The following is a 12205-nucleotide window of genomic DNA, read 5'->3' as shown; positions in this document are numbered from 1 at the left end:
CCCTAAGAGGTAGGTGCTGACAAAGGATAGATCCCCATTTTGCAGCTGAGCTTGCTGAGACAAATGATGACCTCTAAAATTCCTCCCACTAATTGTGAACACATCCAGCCATTCTGGAGAGCAATTTGGAACTATGCCCCAAAAGTTATCAAACTGTGCATACGTATCCTTTGATCCAGCAGTGTTTCTACTGGGCTTATACCCCAAAGAGATACTAAAGAAGGGAAAGGGACCTGTATGTGCCAAAATGTTTGTGGTGGCCCTGTTTGTAGTGGTTAGAAACTGGAAAATGAATAGATGCCCTTAATGGTTGGGTAAATTGTGGTATGTGAATATTATGGAATATTATTATTCTGTAAGAAATGACCAGCAAGATGAATACAGAGAAGCTTGGAGAGACTTACATGAACTGATGCTGAGCGAAATGAGCAGAACCAGGAGATCATTATATACTTCAACAACGATACTGTATGAGGATGTATTCTGATGGAGTGGATTTCTTAGACAAAGAGAAGATCTAACTCAGTTTCAATTGATCAAGGATGGACAGAAGCAGCTACACCCAAAGAAAGAACACTAGGAAATGAATGTAAACTGCTTGCATTTTTGTTCTTCTTCCCGGGTTATTTATACCTTCTAAATCCAATTCTCCTTGAGCAACAAGAGAACTGTTCGGTTCTGCACACATATATTGTATCCAAGATCTGCTGTAACCTATTTAACATGTATAGGACTGCTTGCCATCTGGGGGAGGGGGTGGAGGGAGGGAGGGGAAAAATCGGAACAGAAGTGAGTGCAAGGGATAATGTTGTAAACAATTACCCTGGCATGAGTTCTGTCAATAAAAAGTTATTTAAAAAAATTAAAAATAAAAAAAAATTCCTCCCACCTTTTTATCTATAATCCTTGGATCTTTTTGGTTGTTCACCTATATTCTTACTTAGTATTAAGATAGGATTTGTAAATGTAGGGGCCTTGCTTGTGTAAATCCTCACAACCACCTAGTAGGGAGGAACTTTTAACTCTATGAAGTATGAGAAAGACAATATAGTTTGGAAAGCAGGTGAGAAAGGGTACACAGCAGGAAACGGCTAATTGTAGCCTCTTTATTGGATGGCAATCGCAAAATTGGCCAAAATGAAACTGCTCCCAGAAATCAATTTTCCAGGTTGTGCCAATTAAGTCTCTATTTAGAACAGGAATTTGAAAGCAATGAAAAGCAAAGGTGTTATGCTTGGTGGGCTTTAAGGGACCAATGCTTAACGACAGACCAATGCAGAGTAGCATGCTACTTTTGAGAGGTCTGCAGCAGAATTTAACAGGTCAGTAAGTAAGCAACTCAAGGCTGAATAGACCATCTTGGCATTCTTGCAGTTAACATGGCTGGATAGTGCTTTTCACTGCAGCAAAGACAGATTCCTGGGACTATAAGGGATCTTAGAGGTCATTTAGAGTAACACTCTGTCTGGTGCAGTGGAGAGGACTTCCACCGACTTGTATTTGAAAGCTCTCTCTGTCACTCTCTGACAACCCTTGGGTAAGTCAAGAAAAACCTATCTGGGCCTCGGTTTCCCCATCTGTAAAATAGGTACAGGGCTAGATAGGCTCCGAGTTCTTTAAATACACACGCTATAATATACCTCGCCTGAAAAATGAATGATTCTTAAAGCTGACTCCAGCTCTAAATCTAGGATCATAGAGAGCATTGTGCAGATGAGGAAACTGAGGCATCCAGGTGGGAAGTCAAACAAAGGGGACATGCATACTCTCCCCGGAGATGGAATGAGAAAGGAAAACACCCTTACCGGGTCCCAGCAACCCGCAATCCTCCTCGGAGGTGGGAGTGGTGGAGGGGGATTTCTGGCGGGGCTTCAGGGTGTCATCGCTTACAGCAGGGGCGCCGCCCACCGCGGCGGGGCAGAGTCACTGGCCGCCGAGTGCCCCCGGGGGGGAGACGCCCATGAAGGAGGAGTGTTGGTGAGTGGGTGGGTACCTGTGGAGGCCTTGCCACGCTGAAAAGCCCCTGGCGAGCATGAGGAAGGCGGAGGAGACTCGGGCGGGTGGCCTGGGGGGCCGCGGGGGCTTCGCAAGCTTTCTGCGGCGGCTGCTGCTGCGGCTGCTGCTGCTGCTGCTCGGGGCTGGGGAACGCGGGCGGGCGGACACAGCGCAGGGTTACCGCGGTGCCCCTCAGCCGCGTGTGACAGCCCCACGCCAGCGCCCACTTCCGCCCGCGGCCCCGAGCGCGCCCGCGCTGCATGCCCGCGCCTGCAGGAGAGGCTCGGGAGCGCGGGCGGCGGCGGCGGCGGCAGCGGGAGGGAGGAGGCGGACATCGCGAGCCAGCGGCGAAGTTTGTGCAGGCGGGGCTGGCTGGGGGGCGGGGCGGCGTCGGGCCGGGTGGAGCAACGGGAGACGCGCTCCTGTGGTCCTGCCCGCGGTCCTTCGGCAGCCCGCCGTACTGTGGCTGCATCCTCGCTGCTCATCCTTCTCGCAGGGTAAGGAGGCTTCTGCCAGAGGAGGTCCCCTAACCCCGCTGCCTCCCCGCTCTGGAGCAAACCTCCGGGGTCTTGCATGAGCAGGGTCTGCTGCAAACTCAGCCCCCACCCCGCCTGGTCCGGGAGCAGGGGGAGACGTCCGGGGTGCAGGAAGAGAAAGAAGGTGTCGTTGTTGCTTTTTTCGCGGTGGGGGGGTCAGTGCAGTGCAGAAAGATGAAGGTATAATATGGAGCATCCTTCCTCTTTCTCCTCTATCTCCCGTCTCTCTCCTTTTCCTTTCCCAATCTCCTCTCTTTTCCTCCTGCTCCTGCTCCTTCCCCCTTCACCCCCAAGAGGAAGATGAGAAGTGCTAGGGAGAAGGGGTGCTGGGAATGGGGATGGCGTTATCAGCACCTGCAGCCTTAGGGCCTTAGCCCTGGGCTCATCCTCCCCCATTCCCCGACCCACTTTATTTTCTGAGAACATCAAGTCAATAAATGAAGAAGGGGGGAAAGAAAGCAGAGGAAGCCAGCAGCAGGTACCACACCCTGGCTTTGAATTAGAGAGATTAGAGAGCCAAATGAAGGTATATTGAAGAAATTAGAAGCCAGAAATATATAGACTGGCTCTGAGCCACCATTTAAATGTTTTCCAGTGTTTTGAAGAAAAAAAAAAGGGGGGGCCCATGAATGAATGTTGGTGGGAGTTTTAAGCTGCACTGGACAAAGTTATACATATGTATACTGTATTAAAAGATGTTTACAGCATGCACGGATAAATTTGAATAACTAATTATATGTGTAAAACTTAAAAGATAAAAGATATAGTTCTATTTTTATGATTAGCATGTATAATATATATTCATACATACGTTATTTTCATTTTCATTACTGTCCCCTACAAGTTCCTTAGACAGTAACTATAAGAACAGAAAAGAGATTCCTCCTCTATCTTCCTCCCCCCCCCCATGATGATGCATTTAAGTACTGTGCCATTTTATTCAGTTTACTCTTTGAGACAAATGCTAAGAAAGTTGAATCATCTTAAAGTTGTAACTTGTGAATGGAGAGGGATGACCAGTTTTGAAGTTAGAATGTTAATTATCAGGAGTTAAAATGGAGTTATTGTATTTTGATTCTTAATGAGGACATAGTGGTTAAAGAGAACTTGAGATTGTGATAAGGAACATGTGAAAAAAATTACATACAGGTCTTTATTGAACCTATCAGCTCAGCTTAAATTCAGCATGCTGTCGGAAAGAAAATTGCTACTTTGATAAAAACTGTTGCCTAATCTAATACAATGTTACTGTATAAATAAAAAGATGTCATAAATTATCCATCATGAGCTTTGAGCTCATTTGACTTAAAAGGAATATGGTGTTGACTTTTAAAGTATAATTTTGTAATTTAATTTGTAGAGCCTCTGATCTTAAAGAAAATTGCTACTTTGATAAAAACTGTTGCCTAACCTAATACAATGTTACTGTATAAAGAAAAAGATGTCACAAATTATCCATCATGAGCTTTGAGCTCATTTGACTTAAAAGGAATATGGTGTTGACTTTTAAGGTATAATTTTGTAATTTAATTTGTAGAGCCTCTGACACATACCATTGACCCTAGAGAAGTCACTTAAACTGCCAGAACTGATGGAAATTCTCCATGACTTCAAGTTTTAGAGCAGTTGCCTTTCAGCACTGGTAGAGGGAGTTTCCTTACCAGCTCTATGTTACATTAAATAAAAAATTTGGCCCCAAATTTAATTTATAAGTTTCACATTTTGTTTTTAATAAACTATCTTAGTAAACTTAATATTTCTCTTTCTCTTAGGTAGGAGTTCATACTCCAAGCTTGCAAAATGTCATCTATCAAGCATCTCGTCTATGCAGTTATCCATTTTTTGCGGGAACAAAGCCAGATAGATACTTATACTTCAGATGAACAAGAAAGCTTGGAAGGTAATGTTAAGGGTCAACTAGGTATCTTTTTATGTTATTTTTTTATGAAGCAGTGACCCAATGGATAGAGTACTAGACCTGGAGTCAAGAAGATCTGAGTTCAAATCATTTCTCAGACACTTAATAGTTACTTGTCAAGTCACTTAATATCTTTTAGCATCAATTTCCCCATCTCAAATCGAGTTATAATAGTACCCTCAGGATTGTTGTGAGGATCAAATAAGAATAACATATATAAAGCATTTTGCAAACTGTAACACTATGTAAATGAAAGTTATCACTATGATCATAAATCCCATATAGTATGGGGATGATCCTGGGGTCTCAGAAACTGGGTTAGAGAAACACAAATCCTGTGAAAAAAGACTGAAAAGGCTTCAAGTTTAATCTGTGTGTCCATTTTCATAGATCAGCCTCCCTAAATTCAGAGAGACTCTAAGTTTGCTTCAGGGTGAAGAATTTTTTTTTGTCAAGGGGGCTATCTGGCCCCTGACATCTATTAAGTCAAAGGAGATTGTTTGCATATTAGTTTAAAGAATATAATGAAATCAGAGATCATTGAAGTGTGGTTTTAAATAATACACAAATATGTTTTTAAGCACCTAATGTGTAGATACCATTCTAGGTGCTAGGAAAGTGAAAATAAAGATGAATTTTTTCTGGTCCTCAAAGGAGAAAGGGATGGATACAAAGGATGTGGACATAAAATCTGTAAGTTTGGTAACTGATTGAATATATGGGGTAAGGAAAGGTGAAAAGAGAAGTATAATTCTATCTATGTTTGCAGACTTGTGTGACTGGAAGCCCTGAACAAAAATCATGTTAAAAGAGAATAATGATTAAAGGAATGGTCAATGAATTCTATTTTTGAATGAACAGAATTTGAGATGCCTATAGAACATTCTGTTTAAAATGTCCATTGGGCAGTTCATGATGTGGGATTCATTTTAATAGAGAAATTAGATTTACAGAGCTGGACATCATCTGCACAAATATGATAAATATGATAAGATCACTAAGAGTATAGAAAAAGAAGGTGGCACCATAGTGCACAGATGTCAGGCCTATATTCTGGAAGACTTCCTGAGTTCAAATCCAGTCTCAGATACTAACTAGCTGCATGACCCTGAGCATGTTAGTTAACCCTGTTTGCCTCAGTTCCTCAACTGTACAATGAGCTGGAGAAGGAGATGGTAAATTGGTATAGTATCTTTGCCAAGAAAACTCCCAAAGGGATTACCAGCAGTCAGATGTGATTAAAATGATTGAGCAGCAACAACAAATATAAAGAGCTGTGGTACAGTTAGGAGAGGGGATATGATTGCTGATCTAGCAAAGGGACTGAAAAGTTAGGAGGAAAGGCCATAGAGGAAAGGCCACTATTGCTTGCTTCAGAGAGATCAAGAAGGATAAAAAAAAAAAAGACATCTGATTTGGCAGGTCATTGGTAACTTTGGAGAGAGCTACTACTTATGTTTTAAGGCAAAAATCAAAATATTTTGTTGACCTTTCAGGAAGAGATGCTGCGATGAAAGAAGACATCTTTTCTCTAAGGGCTGGGTTTTTTGTTTGTTTGTTTGTTTTTTAATTAAGAAGACATAGCATTCTGTTTGCAATTGATTGTATTGACATATATATTTCTTTGAAAAGTAGGTGGATAAAGAAAATTACATCTCTGAAGCACCCAACCATTGTACCACTAGTAGAAGACTCTGAACAGATTATGTATAATTGGGAACTGTTTAGCTGGAAGAGAGATTTTCCCCACCAAAATATCAAAGCTTTTTTGTCCTACGAGAGTCTTTTGTTGTTTAGTTAGGTGATCCGCAGTCACAAAGAATGTCACTGTCACATGCTTTCTTGAGTTTATGTTCTTTCATAATAAAATGCAAGTTAAAAATAGTCATAGCAGCAGTAGAATTCAGCAGATGGATTTGTGGTGGTTCACTGAGCCTACCTTCCTTGTGGCTTGAAAGATTTAATTACTGCAGTGAGGCAGTGCATTGGGTAAATTGTAATGAATGGTGGTCCAGTTATTTCCTTTTCAAAGATATATTTCTTCCAAAGGGACAGCTTTCACATTGGCTTCTGAGAAAGTCTCCCTTGTGGATGAACTTTTAGGAAAAGGAATGAGAATTGGGCCTTTGTTTAAAATGTACTTGCCTTTAGTGATGGAAGAATTCCTTTCTAAGACTGTCCTGAATAGCAGATGACATATGGTCAGAGGGTTGGAGAATATTGCTTCAGTCCAGCTTTCTAATGAAATTGCTGGTGATTCTTAATGTTCTGATTAGTAGAAGATGAAGGTGATAAGAGGGGAGTACATGAGTTTGGGTTGCCATATCACAAATGGATAAGTGACATCACTAAGAGAGAGATTTGTTTTCTAACAGAAAGAGAATATAAACTGCCAGAAAAACAATCAAGCTCTTCTTTTCACCAAGACTTTGAGTCCTATTTTTAGCATTGTATGCAGCCAAAAATATGGTGCTTTTGGCTTTCTTACATGGCATTCAGAAATGTTGCCAGCTAATTTGTATGACTGCTCCCCACTTTTAAAAGAAAGTTTTTTTGAGTCTAATTTAGTTGAACATGAAAATAAAGTGGAAGTTTAAGCCCTGGAACAGGCCAAATCTTATTAGTAACTCACTGTGTGACCTTGAGTCTATTATTTAATCTTTGGGAGGGCATCTATTATTTAATCTTTGGGAGGGCATGTCTTTTAAGTATGGAAAGTAGAAATAATATATGCCCTACTTCCTCCATAGAATAGTTGGGGGAAATCAACTGAGAATATATATGTTTTTTAATGTGTTTTGTAGCTACTTCAATATAAATATTATGGGTTTCAGACCTGGGATTATATCTGTGTGGAATATTCCTGGTGTGGAAATTCCTTCCACTGACTCATATTAGCAATTCATCTCCAACTTAGTCTTAGAGAATTGTCTGGGACACTGAGAAATAGAGTGACTCATCCATAATTTCAGAGGCAGGTCTTGAAGCTGGGTCTTCATGTTTAAAAGGTTGCCTTTTCATCCACTAGACTACCTTTCCTTTCTTTGGAAACATTTATTTTAATAAGTGGATATTTATTTTATTTTCTTGAAGATCCTCCTTCTCTCCTCCCCAACCTCTATCTCAATCCCCTATTAAAAAATCAAGGAAAACAAAAGTTCTCCTTCAAATATGGATAACAAAACAAAACAAATTTGACATTGACCATGTCCAAAAAAAATCTCTCTGTACTCTGAGTCTATGGATTCGCTATCAGGAGGTTAGAAGCATGTTTCATCATGAGTCTTCTGTAATTGTGGTTGATCAGAATTCCCAAGTTTTTCAAAGGTGTTTGTTTTTATCATATAATTGTCATTGTATCTGTTGTTCTCCTGTTTTTGTCCATTTCACTCTATATCAGTTCAAACAAGTCTTCTCTGAAATCATTCCTATCATCTTTTCTTATAAAGTGGTATAATTATCATTTAGTAAGAAGTAGTTGCCTCTCTTTAGGGCTACAAATGGGTCTATTTTCTCTTTTTAGGTACCAAACAGATATTGTTTCTTTTTATTACTTTTGGATTAAGTAAAACTCAAGGCAATATATTTCATTAGTATTGTCCAATATAATTCAATATATTAAGCATCCAATGTAAGAAAAAGAGTACTGTTCTTGACATTGGGTGAATTGTAAAAATAGATAAAAATAAATCTCCTTTCATGAAGCATACAAATAATTAAAAGTACATAAGAAAGATAGGAACAAAGTGTTAAGTTATTTCAGAGCGGGGAAAAGTTATTGCCAACTGGGGTGTATGGGGAAGACTTCATGAAATAAATGACATTTGAGTTGGACTCTAAAAATGGAAAGGAATTCAGTAGGTTGAAGGGTAAGAAAAGTTTATATTATGATTCATTCAATAATTTCTCCAAGAAGATTTGAATATTTCTGCATTTTAAAGATGAAGAACATGAGGTACAAATAAACTGACAAAAACCATATAATTTATTATTTGCCATATAATAATGGCTCATGCATATATAAAATATAAGGTTTTACAAAGTATTTTCTTAGCAATAATTCTGTGGCATAGATAGACAAATATCACCCTCATTTTAAAAGTGAATAAACTGAGGCTTAATTGACTTTGCAATGGTCACATAATAAATAAGTGGTAGAGTTGAAGATCAAATTCAGATTTCCTGCCTCCTAGTTCAATGTTCTTAGTAGCAAAACACTTGAATTATAAGGATGTGTAACTTGACCCACTAGCCAGTGCCTGGCAGATAATATTAAATACTAGTTTTTATTATCATAATCATTACAGGTTGCTTTTTCATTGAGATAATTCACCTTTAACATATTTATTATTTCTGTTTTCCTAAGATATTTGACACCTTTCCCTTCTAAAAATAATTTCCTCTATATATATCTGTTAGTGAAGGAAACTCTTCTAGTAGTTCTGAATGTGTGCTAATCTAAAATCTGAACATTTTAGAAACATAGAGGTTGCTTATTTTAAACTGAACTGGAGTTCTGTTTTGAAAAGCAAAAACAAACAAATTAACACCCTACTTTTAGGTGTATTCACATGGATATAGCTTATTATGGTTCTGTCCTCTAGTGTTACAGACAATAATTCTAAGCAGTTAAATTTGTTCTACAAAACAGATCTTGAAAATTCCTATGAAAGGAGAGCTTTGAAGGTAATTCGGATGCTATTGCTTCCTCTTTTTATGGGGATTCAGGAGTTTGGAGTAGCATGGACACATTTGAAGAAATAATTGAAAGGGTCTCTTTATTGATTGAATATAATGGACAGCATAGTATAGTGGAAAGAACTCAGAGCTTAGCATCAGAAGACCTAAATTTTAAAAATATATTTATTTTTCTTTTGAATATTAATTATTTATTTTTAACATTCTCAAAAAAATTTTTTGAGTTCCAAATTCTTGCCTCTCTGTCCCCCAGTCACCTACTGAGAAGGCAAGCAATGTGATATCAATTATACATACGAAGTCACACAAGACATATTTCCATATTAGACATATTGCCTCCCTCCTAAAAATGCAAGAAAAAATAAGAAAATTGGGGAAAATATACTCAGACATTATAATTTCTCTTTCTGGAGGTAAATAGCATTTTCAACAAGAATCCTTTGAAATTGGCTTGGATCATCATATTGATAAAATAATTAAGTCTTTCACATTTGTTCATTGTTTCAATATAGCTTTTATTATATATAGTGATCTCCTAGTTTTGCTCACTTTATTTTGTATCAGTTCATATAGGTCTGGCCATGTTTTCCTGCCTCCCCCCCCCCCCCCCCCCCCCCCCCCCCCCCCCCCCCCCCCCCCCCCCCCCCCCCCCCCCCCCCGCCTTCACTCTTTCTTATAATTTCATTCTTTATGTCTAAATCATATATCCATTTCAACCTTATCTCAGTATAGGGTATTAAATGTTTGCCAATGCCTAGTTTCTGCCATACTATTTTCCATTTTTCCCTGTAATTTCTGTCAAATAGTGAGTTCTTATTCCAGAAACTGAAATCTTTGGATTTAAGGTAATAATAGTCATTGACTATTATGTTTTGTGAATCTAACCTCTTTCACCCATCAACATCTCTATTTCTTAGCCAGTTTTAGTTTTGAGACCACTGCTTTATAATATATTTTAGATCTGGTACAGCTAGACCATCTTTATTTGCATTTTTGTCATTAATTCCTTTGAAATTCTTTAATTTTTGTTTTTCAAATGAACTTTGCTATTATTTTTCTAGCTCCATAAAGTAGTTTCTTGGCAGTTTGATTGGTATGGCACTGAATAAGTAGGTTAATTTAGATAAAATTGTCATTTTTTATTACATTAGCTTGGGCTACCCATGAGCACTTGATATTCTTTCAGCTGTTTAGATATGACTTTATTTGTGTGGAAAGTGTTTTGTAATTTTGTTCATATAGTTCCTGACTTTGTCTTGGCAGGTAGTTTCCCAAGTATTTTATATTATCTACAGTTATTTTAAATGCAATTTCTTTTGTATCTCTTGCTGCTGGACTTTCTTGGTAACATATAGACATGCTGAAGATATATGTGTAGTTATTTTGTAGCCTACAACTTTGCTAAAGTTGTTAATTGTTTCTAGTAGTTTTTTTTAGTTAATTCTCTAGGATTCTCTAAGTATACCATCATATCATCTGTAAAGAGTGATAATTTTTTTTCTTCATTAACTATTCTAATTCCTTTTTTCTTTTCTTCTCTTATTGCTAAAGCTAATATTTCTAAAACAATATTGGTATAAAATAATAATGGTGATCCACAACTTTGTTTCACTTCTGATTTTTTTAGGAATGCTTTTAGTTTATCCCCATTACATGTGATGCTTGCTGATGGTTTTAGATAGTTGATACTGATCATTTTAAGGAAAATTCCATTTATTTCTATACTTCTAACATTTCATTCTTTCTTATAGCACAATAATACTACATCACAATTATATGTTATAACTTGTTCAACCATTTCCCAATTGGTGGGTATCCCCTAAACTTCCAATTCATTGTCACTACAAAAAGAGCTACTATAAATATTTTTGTACATATAGTTCCTTTTTCTCTGATTTCTTTAGAGAACAGACTTAGTACTGTCATTACTGGACCAAAGGATATGAGTTTTATAGACCTCTGGATATAAGTTCCAAATTCTCCAGAATGGTTGGACTGATTTTTAACTTTATTAACTGTTCATAATCTCATTTTCTTCTGTTTTTAAACTTTGATTTATTGTTTCTTACTATCTTGTTGAATCAACAGCTTCTTTCTTTCTTTCTTTCCTTCCTTCCTTCCTTCCTTCCTTCCTTCCTTCCTTCCTTCCTTCCTTCCTTCCTTCCTTCCTTCCTTCCTTTCTTTCTTTCTTTCTTTCTTTCTTTCTTTCTTTCTTTCTTTCTTTCTTTCTTTCTTTCTTTCTTTTTCTTTCTTTCTTTCAGGCAATTGGGGTTAAGTGACTTGCCCAGGGTCACATAGCTAGGAGATGTTAGGTGTCTGAAGTTAGATTTGAACTCAGGTCCTCCTGACTTCAGGGCTGGTGCTCTATCCATTGCACCACCTACCTGCCCCCTAGGTGTTCCTTTCTTTATTAAATGTTTGTGCTGCTTTTTGCCAAGTTGCATCCCTTCTATAATTTGTCATTTCTGAAAGGTGGGAAGTAGTACCTCAGAGTTCTTTTAATTTGCATTTCTCTAATCAGTAGTAATATAGAGCATTTTTTTTTCATATGAGTATAGCTAGCTTTGCTTTCTTTGGAAAATTGCCTTTTATATCCTTTGACCATTTGTCAATTGGAGAATGACTCTTCTTTTTATAAATTTGACTCAGTTATCTATACATATAACAAATGAGACCTCAAAGAAACTTTTCAAAAAAAAACTTTTCAAAAAAATTTTCAAATATTATTTCACTATGATAACTTTTTAGCAAAATATAATTTCCCTGATTATCTTTTAAAAATAGATTTATTTTTGCTTTTGCTTTGTCTAAGACATGATTGTTACACCTGCACTTTTTTACTTTAACTAAAGCATAGTAGAGTCCGCCTTTTTGTTTCAAATAGGTTTTTTTGTTTGTGTCTTTTTGTTTCAAATAGATTATAGACAATAGTCTTATAATAAACAAAACTCTTATAAACAATATATTGGATTCTAGTTTCTGATCTATTCTGCTGCTTCTGTTTTATTGATGAGCTTATCCCATTCACTTTTAGTTATATTTAATGTGTATTTCACGC

At 37.6% G+C, this 12205-nt stretch overlaps 2 protein-coding genes across 6 annotated transcripts in view; one reads left to right on the top strand and one right to left on the bottom strand.

Moving 5' to 3' along the window:
- Positions 1-2111, bottom strand: part of NLN (neurolysin) — a 137270-nt gene extending 135159 nt beyond the window's left edge. Inside the window, exon 1 of one of the 2 annotated variants that reach the window (XM_031965579.1) lies at positions 1994-2111. In XM_031965579.1, coding sequence (XP_031821439.1) covers positions 1994-2034 — 41 coding nt within the window. In that variant the 5' untranslated portion in view covers positions 2035-2111. Of the gene's footprint in view, positions 1-1805 lie in introns of both variants that reach the window. The other variant, XM_031965582.1, reaches the window with a different exon arrangement.
- Positions 1959-12205, top strand: part of SGTB (small glutamine rich tetratricopeptide repeat containing beta) — a 75434-nt gene continuing 65187 nt past the window's right edge. Inside the window, exons 1-2 of one of the 4 annotated variants that reach the window (XM_031965648.1) lie at positions 1959-1977; positions 4304-4431. In XM_031965648.1, coding sequence (XP_031821508.1) covers positions 4332-4431 — 100 coding nt within the window. In that variant the 5' untranslated portion in view covers positions 1959-1977; positions 4304-4331. The other 3 variants (XM_023495780.2, XM_031965638.1, XM_031965642.1) reach the window with 3 other exon arrangements.

This window comes from Sarcophilus harrisii, chromosome 1 (assembly GCF_902635505.1).
Source record: "Sarcophilus harrisii chromosome 1, mSarHar1.11, whole genome shotgun sequence".
Taxonomy (NCBI): domain Eukaryota; kingdom Metazoa; phylum Chordata; class Mammalia; order Dasyuromorphia; family Dasyuridae; genus Sarcophilus; species Sarcophilus harrisii.
Note: the sequence above shows the minus strand (reverse complement) of the source record. Positions and strands in the feature narration are given on the sequence as shown.